Genomic DNA, 16,209 nt, shown 5'->3' with positions numbered 1-16,209 from the left:
GCCTATCGGCCCAACTCTCCGCATCGCGAACTAAATCTCAATTTTCGGGTCGCACAAAAATATGTCGGGTCGGGTGTTGAACCGGACCAAGAACATAAAATTCAAGACATATTTAACATTATTTGTACAGTTCAGTTAGAGAACACGGAACAAAGAGCAGGTCAAGAAGCAATTGACATTTATTTACACATCATTTTCCCATGTCTTTTAACTGTTCTTTATACTCAATAAGACTGTATTCCAATGAAGGGTTTAAACTCTGACATGATTGGCGGAAATTAGACAAAATATCAAGTCATGGTTGACTTTGAAGAGACCCCTTTCAATTTGATCCTTGGACCGCAGTTAGATAAAATATTCTCGTACATGGTAACAGGACAGCTTCGTCATGAAGCAGTTTGACTCGACCATTACTTTTGCCGTGGTGCAATTCCAGAGCTTTAGGTTTCGAATTCAAACTGGACAGAACGACATTCGTTTCCAAACTCGGATTCGACATTCGTTCAATCAACGATTTGAGAAACAAGTACTTGGTATTAATGGCTCAGGCTTATTTAAATATCCAATAGGATCTTGCCGCATCATCTTATTTGCAAAATTCAGCAAAACGCCTTGGTATCCTTAACATTGTCGCTGTGTTCTTGATGACTAAAAGGATCCATTCGTCAACCTTATGCCCTAACTAATCTGCATCACATGGACAGTTATTTGGCTAAAGGATCAAAATCTCCAAGCACATTCTGTAAGTTATAGTGCAAGATTAAGCTCAACAAAGGAACCAAAATCTAGTAGCTAACTACTTCAGAAATAGTTTCATGTTAAATAACTCTAAGGATGAAAATACCATCGTGCTGCGATAGCCTAAAGAAGAGATTATGTACGTCCGTAGAGGAATCCAGTTCCGCACCTGTTACAATTCCAAGAACAGAACGAAGACATTGAGCGTGCATGGTTACAGTTTCAGCGCATCAAACATCGACAGTTTCCCTTAATCATAGGTATTGAAAAAAAAAACAGTAAATGATCACAAGTCAAAGGCTCTTGAAACTTGAAAAACATTGCAATCCCCAATTGAACAGACAACAGAGGAATGCCAAAATCATTGACAAGGAAACTCAAAGCCAGCACTTAGGTGTAAGACACTACAAACAGAGGATAACACCACGGTAAACTTGCCATAAAGAGAACCACAGAATCACAGTAGGCGGAGAAATTCAAGTGTAAGCATAGTGAAAGAATCTGGAAGCAGCAGTTTCAGCAACAAGGGCAATTTTCCCAATCGACAAGAGTAAACAAACATGACAGAGGTTGCAAAGTAGGCGGCAGACATCTATAAACAATAAGCTGATAACTCAATTGGGGCTCACCGCCACCACCTAAAGCAATTCGGCCTTAAACGACATCTTTGCCCTTTCTTCAAGTGTGTTCATATAACAAATACATGTTTGAAGATATCGAAAAGAGGGGTAATTCTTGTGAATTAACTTTACTTTCATGGAAAGACTGCTAATTCAAATGCAATCAGTCAACTGATGACATATGTGGTATGCATATAGCTTAAGGCACTTGATGGTGAATGAAGCAAATGTGACACATAACATAATGCATATCCATATTCATCAGCTGGACACAGACAGTGAGTTCACAAGACACTGTTGAATGCATCGGGTATGCGAAATCTCAGATTCTTCAATATAGCGAGACGCGCCACACGCATAAGTAAGCTTCAAGATAAAATGGGTGGAAGGGTCTAACATGTGGCAAATTCATACAACTTTTCCAGATTTCAAATGAACTGTTTGGTTAGGAAATAATAAGGAAGAGCCAAAAGCAAACATTATGTCTCAACAAAGAACCCGCACTTAGGGCACCTGTTCCAACTCTTTATTTTAGCCAGTTTCATCAACATTATGTCCTCCCTCTCTCTCTCCCCCTCCTTTAACCCCTGAAGCTGCTGACACTCTAACCCTGCATGCCACGGCACTCTACACTGCGCACAGAATAATCTCCGGCAATTCGGACACTCCGATTCCCTCACGACCGCGCCTCCATCATGGATCAACAACATGGAGCAATCCCTAAACGGGCAGTAAAACCTCTCCCCCTCCAAAATCAGAGCCTCGCACAATGCATTGCCCCGACGATCGAACAAGTCCAGAGGGAGTATTGACCTACAATACTCCGGCTCCAGTACGCCGCCGCAGCCCGAGACAGGGCAGCCTATGCGGGTCACGTTGTCGCCAAGCTTTGAAGTTACGTATTAAGTAACGCAATCATTGCAATATGCATGACTACAACCGTTCATACGAAACAGGTCGCTGTTTGTCCTCGGCTCGATGCAAATTTCACAGATAAATGAAGGATCCGGCTTGGAATTCGACGGCTGGTCTGTTTCGGTGACCAATGACCCACTGCGGGGATCCTTCTTGCACTTTCGCTTTTGGGAGAATGATGCCGGAGCCACCTTCAACAACATTATGTCCTCACTCTCTCTCCCCCCCCCCCCCCCCCCCTTTTCAAACCCTGAAACTCCCGACACTCCACCCCTGCATGCCACGGCACTCTACACTGTGCACAGAATAATCTCCGGCAATTCGGACATTCCGATTCCCTCACGACCGCACCTCCTTCGTCGATCAACAACGCCGAGCAATCCGTAAACGGGCAGTAAAACATCTCCGCTTCCAAAATCATAGCCTCGCACAATGCGTTGCCCCAACGATCGAACACCTCAGGAGGGAGTATCGAGCTACAATACGCCGGCTCCAGAATGCCGCCGCAGCCCGATACAGGGCAGCCTATGCGCTTCACGTTGTCGCGAAGCTGCGAGGCTAAGTATGTAGCAGCGCAATCATTGCAACATGCGTGACAGCAACCTGTGATACGAAACATGTCCTTCTTCGTCCTCGGCACGGTGCAAACTTCACAGATAAACGAAGGATCGGGCTTGGAATCCGACGCCTGACCTGTTTCAGTCATCGACGAGCCACTGTAGGGCTTCTTCTTCCACTTTCGCGAAGACGAAGTCCAAGTTTCGGTGGGAACCGAGTCCAGGACTCGCACGTCGTCGTCGTCGTCGTCCTCATTGAGGCTTTGGGACCTGGTTTGCACAAGAGAAGCGACGACCGCGTCACAGAGGCCTCTGTCCTCGGTGTGCTGCTCGACGGAGATGGCATTGGGCTTGCTGCCGCCCCCGGTGGCGACCGGAGCTAAGCTTGACGCCGACACGCCGTGCCGGTCGACGTCGACGCTGGCGCTCTCGACAACGACTTCTTCCGTCGCCATTGATTTTTTGTTCGAGCCGCGCGCGAAAACGGAGTATCGTTTCGCTTTCTGGGATTCATAAAGATAGAGTGAGTTGAATAAACTTATATTATTTTTAAATGAGGAAACTATGATTTAAATTAGGTAATTAATGAAATTATGGGATTCGATTGATAGGACGTTCGATCTTAAATTACAAAGGGATAATGACACAAACAGTCCCTGAATTTTGGCCCAATGTGTAATGTGGTCCCTGAACTTTTAATTTGTTCAATATAGTCCATGAACTTTAATCATATGTGCAATGTGGTCTCTGTAATTTTAATTTGTTCAATATAATCCCTGAACTATAACCCAATGTGCAATGTAGTCCCTGAACTATATGAACATGATCAATGTAGTCTCTGAACATGAATTAATGGAAGTATTACATTGAACATTTTCATATACTACATTGAACATATAATTCAGGGACTATTGGGTTAAAGTTCAGGGACTATATTAAACAAATTAAAAATTCAGGGACCACATTTCACATTGAGTTAAAGTTCTTGGACCATATTGAACAAATTAAAAGTTCAGGGATCATATTATATATTGAGCTAAAGTTCAGAGACTGTTTGTGTCATTTTTTCAATTACTAATTTGGTATGCAGTGATTTATCTTCTAGCACAGATACTGGCTCTTTCAAAATCTTCCCATTAAGCTTCTTTTTTTTTGAGTTTTTTTTTCATAAGTGAAATTATAAGCATTTGAAGTTGAAACTTCCGTAAAAAGTCAACATATTTCTACGAAAAAAAATAAATTTAAGGATTTGGATGATTACTAGAGGTGTCGGGTCGAGTCGGGTTGGGCTTTCATGATACCCTACTTGACCCAAAACCAACAGGATCGCGCTTGACTCGCCCAGACCCAGCCTAAGACCCAGTTTAGCATATACCCCAAGGATGGGATCGGGTTTCGGGTTTGATCAGCATATACCCCAAGGTCATGTCAGCAGAGGCCCCGACCTCCCGCCTCCGCCACCCCGATCGCCGCCGCAGCAGCCGCTGCGCGATCAATCTCTTCGATTCCGACGACAACCTAACGCTGCCCGTCTGCGATCCGATCGCCGCTGCCGATCGAACTGGAGCCCCGAGCAGGGACGTCGCTTCCGATCCCTACTCCGACGATTTGCTCCGGAAGCTCGACGGCGGGAGCGGCTCTGGCATGGATCTGTTCGCCGAGCGTCTCGGTTCGTGGGAGACGCGGATTCGGTGTCGGAAGAGGTAAATAGGTTGGATTTTGGGGTGATTGATGGGGATGATGACGTCTGTATGAATAATGGGGACGTAGATTTACGGATCGGGTTGGGGTCCGAAGCCCCCATTGCCCGCGAAGCCAGCCGTCCATCACCCCGGCAGCCATGCGCGGTTGCTGCTAATACCAATGCTGCCGCCACCGTTCCGAGTGCCGGAGCTCAAGTTTGCGGCCAGCGGGGACTTCGTCCGGTGACGCAGCTCCCGGTGCAGCTCGCCGAAGCTGGAGGACACGGACGTCCCGTCGTCGCCGGGCCACGAGGCGGAGGCGGAGGCAGCGGCGGCGACGGCTGCGGACGGCCGAGATTGGAGCGGCATGGTGGGGGGGCGCCTGGTGGGCCACGATTGCTAGCACTGTGAGCTTCGATGGTTAATGTTCTTAGGGTTTCGTCGTGTAGAGACAGAGAAGCGAGAGAAGGGGAAAGAGAGAGGGGGATTTGTGGGTGGTACCAAGGTGTCATGAGTCAGGCCCGACCGTAAACCAACTCTAATAATACCCACAACTAAAGAGGTTTGAATTTAGAATGACAATAACAATGCGGTTCTTGATGAAAATATTACTTTCACCCTTTTGGCTGATTACCCGCACTTCTATATTTATATCAATACCCTTCCACTAATTTACTTTTCATCTATAAGATCTAAAATAATATAAAGGCATGAATACGTTTATTGTCCAATTTAATAGCAAGCAAAGGGCTTTGTGAAGAATTTTCTTTTGTAATAGCCACGTCAGAATCTTTTATTTACTGATTTTATTTTGTACATTGCACTATATCGTGACCAAATTACAAAGTTATTAAGACAACAAATTCCGATGCAATTCGGAGCTTTAGGTTTCAAGTTCAAACTAGACGGAACAACATTTGTTTTCAAGCTCAGATTTGAATTATCTACTTGAGGTAAACCAAATTCACTTAGTAATCTCGATTTAATTAATAATTCGAAAAATACATATTCAGTATAAATGGACCCCGCTTACATGAATACCCAATAGAATCTTGCTGCGTCATCTTATTTACAAAATTCAACGAAACGCCTTGGTATCCCTAACATTGTTGCTGTGTCCTTGATGACTAAAAGTATCCATTCGTCAACCTTATGCCCTAGAAGATAAAAAATCTCCAAGCACAATGTGTAAGTTAAAGTGCAAGATTAAGCTCAAACGGAGGAACCAAAATCTAGTAGCTAACTTCTTCAGATACAGTTTCATATTAAATCGATCACCAGATGTATATACCGCCGTGCTGCAAAGCCTAAAGAAGCGATTATGTACATCACGCCGAGAGGATTCAACGCCGCCTCTTTCTACAGTAATCATGCCCCGGCCCCTTGGCCCCACATCGGTAGCAGAATTGAAGTCCGCACCTGTTACAATTTCCAGAACAGAACCGGGACATTGAGTTTGCATGGTTTCAGTTTCGGCCATCACACATTGACAAGGAAACTCAAACCCAGCACACTTAGGTGTTCAGACACTACAAACGGAAGATCACACCACGGTACACTTACCATACAAAGAACCACAGAATGCAGGCGTAGAAATAGAAGTGTAAGCATAGTAAAAGAATCTGGAAGCAGTAGTTTCAGGAGCATTTGGCAACTTTCACAATCAACAAGAGTAAACAAACATGAGAGAGCTAGCCAAGAAAACGGTGGACATCTATAAACAATAAGCTAATGACTCAATCGGGACTCACCATCACCACCTAAAGCAATTCGACCTCGAATAGCATCTAGATTTAGCAACCTTTACCCTTTCTTCGAGTGTGTCCATATGACATATACAAGTTTGAAGAGATTCAAAAGAAGGGTAATTCTTGTGAATTAACTTTACTTACACAGAAAGACTGCTAATTCAAATGCAATCAATGTTCATCTACTGATGAAAACCTCGTTGATCAACCATCACTAAGATGGATTTACACGGCCATGCCAAAACCAATGAAGGACAAGTACAATACACCAAGGCACAAAAACCCAAAAAAAAGGAAAGGCAGGACACACGGGAAGTGTCAAAGAACAAAGTAAACAACAATTGTTCAAGATAAACTGGGTCGAAGGTTCTGACATGCACAACTTCGAACTGTTTGGTTAGGGAAATATAAGGAAGGGCTAAGCAAACCAACCTGCACCGCACCGTCTCGCAACCAGAAATCTTCTGAACGTAGAAACTGCACTTAGGGCACCTCCTCCAATGCTTCTCCTCCGCCAGCTTCTTCAGCATTATGTCCTCCCTCTCTCTCTCCCCCTCGTTCAGCTTCTGAAACTCCTGGCACCCCATGCCCGCATGCCACGGCACTCTGCACTTCACGCAGAACAATCTCCGGCAGTTCGGACACTCCGACTCCCTCATGGCCTTGCGTCCGTCCTTGATCAACAAGGCCGAGCAATCCTTATACGGGCAGTAAAACCTCTCCGACTCCAAGATCAGAGCCTCGCACAACGCCTTGCCCCAACGGTCGAACACCTCCGGAGGGAGTATCGAGCTACAGCACACCGGCTCCAGAACGCCACCGCAGCCCGAGACGGGGCAGCCTATGCGCGTCACGTTGTCTTGGAGCTTTGAAGCTACGTACTTAGTAACGCATTCGTTGCAGTACGCGTGACTACAGCCCTTGATCCGAAACATGTCGCCGCCCGTCCTCGGCTCGACGCAAATCTCACAGACAAACGAAGGATCGGGCTCGGAATTCGACGCCTGACCCGGTTCGGTGACCGATGAGCCACTGTAGGGCTTCTTCCGCTTTCGCGAAGACGACGACCGGGTTCCGGCTGGAAGCGAGTCCAGGACTCGCACGTCGTCGCCCTCGTCGAGGCTTTCGGGCCTGGTTTGGTGAAGAGAAGCGGCGATCGCTTTGTAGAGGTCCCTGTCCTCGGTGTACTGCTCGACGGAGATGGCGTCGGACTTGGTCTTGCCCCCGGCGGCGATCGGGGAGAAGCGCGACGCCGGCCCGTCGTACCGGTCGACGTCGACGATCTCGACGGCGACTTCCTCCGTCGCCATGGGTTTCTTCGTTCGAGCCCGCGGTGTGCCAGTCCGGGAAGCACAAAACGAAAAAGGGGTATCGTTTCGCTTCAACTGGTTAGGTTTAATAAACTTAAATTATCTTTAAATAAGGAAAATTTAATTTAAATTAGGTAATTAATGAAATTTTGGGATTTTATTGACTACGATGTTCGATTTTAAATTACTAGTTTGGCGCAGACATAGGCTCTTTCAAAATCTTTCCATTAGGCTTTTCGAGTTTTTTTTTATTAATATAAGTAATATATTAAGCATTCGAGGTTGAAAATTGCGTAACAAGTCGGCATTTGTTTACGGGAAAAATAATAAATATAAGGGTTTGAATTATTATGAGATAAGGAATCTAAAGGGTTGCGAGATAAAAAGGTTTGAATTTAGAGTGCATAAAATAAATATAGAAACAATGTGATCCGTGACGAAATTAATATTTTGCATGAATCTCGGTATTTTCACACTTTTTGTTGGATCACTCGGCGCTTTTATATTAATATTGATTCGCTTCCGCTAATTTAATTTCTTTCTATAAGATCAAAAAAAAATATAATGGCATGAATAGGCTTATCGTCCATTTTAATTGAAAGAAAAGGACTTTTTGAAAAAAAGAATTTGGTAATAGCAAGGTTGAAATCTTTTATTTACTGATTTTATTCCATATATTGCACTACATCACGACCAAATTAAAGATTTTATAAGATAACAAAATGTAGATTACACGAAGATTATATAAGGACCTTCAAAGATCTCTCTCTCCTTTTGTAATTTCCTGTATATGAGAGAATAGGACAGATTAAAGTTATAAAGTCGAAAATTTGTTTTTTTTTTTTGCATAAATATGTGGATATCATTAATCAGATGAAGCACAAAAGCTTAGGAGAAACCCTTAGCATTTCAAAGAGACTAATTATGCAAGAAGACGGAGGAAGGAAGCCTCCATACAGTAGCCAATAAAACATTTACATGGGAAGGCCTACACTGTTGGTAGAGTGACGCCCTACCTCTCACAACCTTTCGTATCCTAGCCAATAGAAGATGAGCCTCAATCGACTCGATCCGATATCAAATGTAATTCGAAAGCTTTAGGTTTTGAGTTCAAACCGAACGGAACAAACTCTATTTTCAAACTCGGATTTCGAATTATTTACTTGTGGTAAACCTGATTCACTTGGTAATCTCGATTTAATCAATGATTTGACAAATGAATATTCGGTATTTAATGGATCCCACTTATTTGAATACCCTATAGAATCCTGCCGCATCATTTAATATGCCTATTTAATAAATCAATTTAGCGTGCCTAACATTGTTGCATAGTTCTTGATGACTAGAAGGAACCAATCATCAACCTTATGCCCAAGCACATTCTATAAGTCAAAGTGCAAGTAAAACTCGACAAAGGAACCAAAATCCAGTAGCTATGTACTTAAGAAATAGTTTCGTGTTAGATAGATCGCAAGATGCGATGCGTGATGGGGATGTGTTTTGAGTGACAATAGGAACTTTGACAGATGGACCCCGGTTTTTTTTTTTGGTCAGAAGACCCCAGTTAGATAAAACATTCTGGTGCATGATAATAGGACAGCTTTGTCCCGAAGCAGTTGACTCGTTCATAAGCTTTGCCGTCAAAAAGTAGTTCCAAATCTGCACACGTACCTACCAATATGCCCATAACCGAATTAAATACATGCAGATGACGTTACTGCAAATATTGATGTAATTCCGGAGGACGACATTTGTTTTCAAGCTCGGAATCGTATTATCTACCTGAGGTAAACCAAATTCACTTAGTAATCTCGGGTTTAACCAATGACTCGACAAACACATATTCAGTATCAATGGATCCCGCTTATTTAAATACTCAACAGGATCTTGCCACATCATCTAATTTGCAAAATTCAATAAATCACCTTAGTATGTACCTAACATTGTTGCCCATGTTCTTGATGACTAAAAAAGGATCCATCCGTCAACCTCGTGCCCTAACTAATCTTGCATCAGATGAATAGTCATTTGGCTAAAAGATCGAAATCTCCAAGCACATTCTATAAGTTAAAGTGCAAGATTCAGCTCAACAAAGGAACCAAAACCTAGTAGCGAACTACTTCTGAAGGAGTTTCATGTTAAATCAGTCGCGGGATGAAATTACCGCCGTGCTGCAATAGCCTAAAGAAGAGATTATGTGCATCGTGCCGAGAGGATTCAACGGCGACTCTTTTTACAGTAATGCAGCTCTTTCGCCTGGGCTCCTCATCCGTAGTAGAACTGACGCCCGCACCTGTTACAATTCCAAGAACAGAACGAAGACATTGAGTTTGCATGGTTTCAGTTTCAGCGTATCCTACATTGACAGTTTCCCTTGTTCACAGATAATGAAAAGAAAAAGGGTAGGTGATCACAAGTCAATGGCTCTTGGAAACTTGAAAAACATCGCACTCCCCAATTGAACAGACCACAAAGAATGCACACACATCACAAGGGGCAAATGAAGCTACAAGAAAATCATTGACAAGGAAACTCAAAGCCAGCACACTTAGGTGTTAGACACGACAAACAGAAGATAACACCACAGCAAACTTACCATACAGAGAACCACAGAATCACAGAGGGCGGAGAAATTTAACTGTAAGCATAGTAAAAGAATCTGGAAGCAGCAGTTTCAGCAACAATGGCAATTTTCACAATCAACAAGAGTAAACAAACATGACAGAGCTTGCAAAGTAGACAGCAGACATCCATAAACAATAAGCTAATGACTCAATCGGGACTCACCACCACCACCACCTAAAGCAATTCGACCTCGAAGGACAACTTGATTTTGCAACCTTTGTCCTTTCTTCAAGTGTGTCCATGTAACAAATACAAGTTTGAAGAGATCGTAAAGAAGGGAAATTCTTGCGAGTTAACTTTACTTTCATGGAAAGACTGCTGATTAAAATGCAATCAGTGTTCATCTACTGATGACATCTGTGGTATGCATATAGCTTAGAGAACTTGACGGTGAACGAAGCAGATGTGACACATAAACATAATGCACATCCATATGGTATCGGATTAACTTATTATCATCCTTCACATGGAGCTTACCCGGTATACTTTCACCAATTCATTAATCATCATTAACCTTTGTAGTTTTCATTTTCTTTTTCGAAAAAAAAACACCTTTCATTTAACCTGTGTATGTAACTGTGGCGAGGAATCTCTCTCTCTCTCTCTCTCTCTCTCTCTCTCTCTCTCTCTCTCTCTCTCTCTCTCTCTCTCTCTCTCTCTCTCTCTCTCTCTCTCTACAAACATAGAAAAGCCAACAAGTCCTATGCCGTAGCATAAACTGAGAATTTGAACAAATGCTAGTAAGGTAACTGTCTTCCTATTAGTTCCAGGCATATACTACTTGAGCATGTGGCAAATTCAGACAACTTTTCCAGATTTCACATGAACTGATTGGTTAGGGAAATATAAGGAAGAGCCAAAAGCGAACCAACCTGCACCTCACAAGCGCGCAACCATCGATCTTCTGAACATAGAACCGGCACTTTGGGCACCTCCTCCAAAGCTGCTTCTCAGCCAGCTTCAACAACATTATGTCCTCCCTCCCTCTCTCCCCCTCCTTTAACCGCTGAAACTGCTGGCACTCTATCCCTGCATGCCACGGCACTCTACACTGAGCACAGAACAATCTCCGGCAATTCGGACACTCCGATTCCCTCACGGCCTCGCCTCCGTCGTTCATCAACAACGCCGAGCAATCCCTAAACGGACAGTAAAACCTCTCCCCCTCCAAAATCAGAGCCTCGCACAATGCTTTGCCCCAACGATCGAACACCTCCGGAGGGAGTATCGAGCTACAATGCTCCAGCTCCAGTACGCCGCCGCAGCCTGATACAGGGCAGCCTACATGCGTCACGTTGTCGCCAAGCTTTGAAGTTACGTATTTAGTAACACACTCATTGCAATACACGTGACTACAACCCTTAATACGAAACATGTCGCTGCTCATCCTCGGCTCGATGCAAATTTCACAGACAAATGAAGGATCTGGCTTGGAATTCGACAGCTGGTCTGTTTCGGTGACCAATGACCCACTGTGGGGCTCCTTCTTGCACTTTCGCTTTCCCGAGAACGATGCCGGAGCCACCTTCAACAACATTATGTCGTCACTCCCTTTCTCCCCCTCATTCAACCCCTGAAACTCCTGACAGTTTAACCCTGCATGCCATGGCACTCTACACTGTGCACAGAATAATCTCCGGCAACTCGGACACTCCGATTCCCTCACGACCGCGCCTCCCTCGTCGATCAACAATGCCGAGCAATCCATAAATGGGCAGTAAAACCTCTCGGCCTCCAAAATCAGAGCCTCGCACAATGCATTGTCCCAACGATCGAACACCTCAGGAGGGAGTATCGAGCTACAATACCCCGGCTCCAGGATGCCGCGACAGCCCGAGACAGGGCAGCCTATGCGCGTCACGTTGTCGCGAAGCTTCGAAGCTACGTATGTAGCGGCGCAATCATTGCAACATGCGTGACTGCAGCCCGTGATACGAAACAGGTCCTTCTTCGTCCTCGGCACGGCGCAAACTTCGCAGACTAACGAAGGATCGGGCTTGGAATTCGACGGCTGACCTGTCTCGGTCACCGACGAGCCACTGTATGGCTTCTTCTTTCGCTTTCGCGAAGACGACGACCGAGTTTCGGTGGGAATGTGGTCCAGGACGCGCACGTCGTCGTCGTCATCGTCCACCTCGTTCAGTCTTTCGGACCTGCTTTGGAGAAGAGGAGCGACGACCGCTTCGCAGAGGTCTCCGTCCTGGGTGTGCTGCTCGACGGAGATGGCGTTGGACTCGCCGCCGCCCCCGGTGGCGATCGGAGCGAAGCGCGGCGCCGATACGGTGTGCCGGTCGACGTCGACGCCGGCGCTCTCGACGACGACTTCTTCCGTCGCCATTGATTTTTCGTTCGAGCCGCGCGCGAAAACGGAGTATCGTTTCGCTTTCTGAGATTCGTGGAGATAGAGTGAGTTGGATAAACTTATATTATTTTTAAATTAGGAAAATCTAATTTAAATTAGGTGTTAATGAAATTCTGGGATTTGATTGATAGGATGTTCAATCTTAAATTAGATCCTTTCAGAATCTTTCCATTCAGCTTTTTGAGCATTTTTTGCCGCGTTTTTTCCATTCTCACGGTGTTTCGACATTATCAATCTCTACCGGTCCCACTTTTTTAAGCATCATTTTTGGTTTAGTTGTGCTGTCCCATTTGTTTTCAAGCCTTGGTGGTATCTACTAAAAAAAAAAATTCTCTTTTGTGATATGTCGTTGTCACTAGTCGTCCAAGTTAGGGGTGTCAATGGGTCGGGTCGGGTTTTCATGATACCCGACCCGACCTGAAACCCATAGTGATGTACTTGACCCGAACCGACCCGGCCCGAGACCCATTCAGCATATAACCACAGCGACGGGTCGGTTCAGGTGGGTCCAGGTCGGGTTTCGAGTTTTTTTTTTTTTGGGGTCTCATGGGGTATGTTTAGAAGCAAGTCCAGCAATATATAAAAAGTGATATATATAGAAAGAATGAAAATTTGTTTACCCACTCAAAGACTGGGCAGAACAAACACGAGGCAACGACCCGAAAAGATCTCACAAAAAATGCAAGAGGAAAGTTCAATGACTCAGGCATTAATTTATTAAGCAAATCAATAGACAAAAGAAAACGAAGATATCAGCATACCCATTCTTGATCCGTCACTATCAGCAACAGCATCAATATCCCACTTCTACTTGAATATACAATCCGATTCAAGTCGTAAAAAGGGAACCAACCCAATACATGATGTGGGTCGTTTTCCTTTCGGAAGATTAAAGACAAATTTAGTTTGAGAGAGGTATTATTGCAAGCTTTTTCCGTGCAAAAAAGAAAGAAAAGGAGAGATCTTTTGATGCAAATGCTCCGGAGCAAGGAAGAAGATGATGGATCTTCACTTCTCTCACAAGACGCGAAAGATTAATGAAAATGCCGCAACAAAAACCATCAAAAGTAGCTTCCTTCTGCACAAAACACAACTCGGATGCTCCTGGTTCTACCGAGATGGTGTGCTGCCGCTATTTCTCTCTCTACCCAGTTCAAATCCGAGTCGAATGCTTCTGCCATTGAAATATGGTCCCCTAATCTGTGAACGATCAAACCACGACTTGAGCTAGAAATCCCCTGATCACCGACAAGACGCTAGACCGAAGACACCCATAAAGTTGAATAAAATCAGAAACCATGAACTGAGGTTTTGTCTAGTAAAGCTACGATCATGCTTGAGCAAGTGAGAGAGATGTGTCGCTGTGCTATGTTTGATTTGCAGAGGACGTTTGATTTCTGGCTTCGTGGAGGAAAATGGAAACCGAAGCTGAGGCCGAGACCGAGCAGGGACAAGGACGAGGCTGTGCGACTTCTAGGAAATGACTAGGGTTTTTTTAAGTCACGAGTAAAGCCCGACCTGGACCGACCCGGACCGACCCGGCCCGAAACAGGGAAAATACCCAAGTTTTTGAGCTCTTACTCGGACCGGAGTAGACCCAAACCGAAAAAGGCCCAATTTTTGGGGCTGGGTCAGGTCGGTACAAGCCGGGTCGGTACGGGTCGGGCTTTTTTTACAGCCCTAGTCCAAGCCACGTTACACTCATCGGTTTTTGAATCATTAACCAGAGTTTGATATCCAGGAACACAACAGACCTAAAGATTTTCGCATTGAACTTCTGAATGGTTACTAGAACACAGGGATCCGAATACTTGACGGGCAACAAGATCGCCTCATCGCATAAGGGTGCTCAGACATGAGGATCGACTTCTCTGTCACCTCTTCAGCCCTCTCAATCACTGGTAGCGATGGCTTGGCAACTGAGATTGACGCAGAAGTACGAGAGATTACAGGGGCAAATCCTTGTTAGTCTTAAGGATTGTCGTTCTAGAAGGTGGTGTAAACAACTTAGTGAGAGCAGGGAAGGGGATTCGAGCCATGTATTTGGAGGCTCGTAGGTGATGGTAAATCGGTGATAACAGTGACAATTAGGACTAAGAAGACGAAGAAGCACACATTGCCATTATCTTGATGAGGTTTTGGGCGAGGGCTTCAGCTCCTAGATCTAATTCTGGGGGGTTTTCTTGTCTTTGTGATAGATCAATCAAAGGGTTCGATGCGAGATGGGACAACAAATAACACATAAAGAAAAAGGGATGGAACGGGGGAGAATAAGGAAGAGTTATGAGATGGGTTTTTCACTAATAGTTGAGCTTTCGAGTTGAAGAAACGGAGATGGGAGAGGACTAGTTGGGTGAGGAGGATACGTGGGCAACAACACATATTATTGACATGAGAGGGGTATTTTAGAAAGAGAGAGAATAGAGAGAAACAAATGAGAATAAATAAGAGTAACGAATATTTAAAAAAAATGTGGGACCCATAAAGGTTAATATTGTCAAAATATTATGATGAGGAGTGTTTCAGCCATAATGGGAGTGAAAAAAGCGCGACCCTTACTTTTCATAAGTAATATATTAAGCATTTGAAGTTGAAAATTCGTAAAAAGTCGACATATGTTTACGAAGAAAATAAACGTGAGGGTACGAGTTATTATGGGAAAAGGAATCCAAATGGTTGTAATATAAAAAGGTTTGAATTTAGAATAAGTACATAAATATAGAAACAATGAGATTCTTGATTAAATTAATATTTTCGCTCTTTTTGTTGATTACCTGCACTCCTATATTAAATATCGATTCCCTTCCACTAATTTAGTTTTTTCGTATAAGATCTAAAAATTATAAAGGCATGAATATGTTTATCGTCCATTTTAATAGAAAGCAAAGGGCTTTTTGAAGAATTTTTTTCGTAATATCAAGGTTGAAATTTTTCTTACTTACTGATTTTATTCTGTATATTGTGCTGCATCACGACCAAATTACAGATTTCATAAGATAACAAATACCGATGTAATTCCAGAGCTTTAGGTTACAAGTTCAAACTGAACGGAACAACATTCGTTTTCAAGCTCGGATTCGAATTATCTACTTGAGGTAAACCAAATTCACATTGTAATATCAATTTAATCAATAATTCGACAAACACATATTCAGTATAAATGGATCCCGCTTATATAAATACCCAATAGAATCTTGCCGCATCATCTTATTTGCAAAATTCAACTAAATGCATGCCTCGGTATCCCTGACATTGTTGCAGTCTTCTTGATGACTAAACGATCCATTCATCAACCTTATGCCGTAACTAATCTTGCGTCAGATGGATAGTCAATTTGGCTACAAGATCAAAATCTCCAAGCACATTCTATAAGTTATAAGTGCAAGATTCAGCTCAACAGAGGAACCAATATCTAGTAGCTAACTACTTCAGAAATAGTTTCATGTTAAATCGATGGCAGGATGAAAATACCGCCGTGCTGCAATAGCCTAAAGAAGAGATTATGTACACCGTGCCGAGCGGATTCAACGCCGACACTCTCTACAGAAAAGCCGCTCTTTTAACCGGGCTCCACATCGGTAGCAGAATTGAACTCCGCACCTGTTACAATTCCAAGAACAGAACAAAGACCTTGAGTTTGCATGGATTCGGT

The 16,209-nt window shown here is 43.8% G+C and overlaps 2 protein-coding genes and 1 pseudogene across 2 annotated transcripts; all 3 read right to left on the bottom strand.

Moving 5' to 3' along the window:
* Window positions 1-1,938: 1,938 nt before the first annotated feature.
* LOC130134655 (uncharacterized) lies at window positions 1,939-3,285 on the bottom strand (annotated as a pseudogene).
* Window positions 3,286-6,055: 2,770 nt separating this feature from the next.
* Window positions 6,056-7,617, bottom strand: LOC115688665 (E3 ubiquitin-protein ligase RSL1-like). The gene is made up of 2 exons (XM_056310738.1): window positions 6,693-7,617; window positions 6,056-6,134 (listed from the first exon to the last, which is right to left on the bottom strand). The coding sequence occupies exons 1-2, from the start codon at window positions 7,568-7,570 to the stop codon at window positions 6,056-6,058; spliced, it is 957 nt and encodes a 318-aa protein (XP_056166713.1). The 5' UTR covers window positions 7,571-7,617.
* A 2,218-nt stretch (window positions 7,618-9,835) lies between these two features.
* Window positions 9,836-12,533, bottom strand: LOC115688666 (E3 ubiquitin-protein ligase RSL1-like). Its single transcript, XM_056310737.1, has 3 exons — window positions 12,212-12,533; window positions 11,068-11,644; window positions 9,836-9,863 (listed from the first exon to the last, which is right to left on the bottom strand). Exons 1-3 carry the CDS (start codon window positions 12,531-12,533, stop codon window positions 9,836-9,838), a joined length of 927 nt encoding a protein of 308 aa, XP_056166712.1.
* Window positions 12,534-16,209: the final 3,676 nt, after the last annotated feature.

The sequence above is a fragment of the Syzygium oleosum genome, unplaced genomic scaffold (genome assembly GCF_021117445.2).
Source record: "Syzygium oleosum isolate NSW1041296 unplaced genomic scaffold, Sole_v2.1 Sole_v2.04, whole genome shotgun sequence".
NCBI classification, from domain to species: domain Eukaryota; kingdom Viridiplantae; phylum Streptophyta; class Magnoliopsida; order Myrtales; family Myrtaceae; genus Syzygium; species Syzygium oleosum.
The sequence above is the reverse complement of the archived record's forward strand: the minus strand, read 5'-3'. Positions and strand labels throughout refer to the sequence as shown.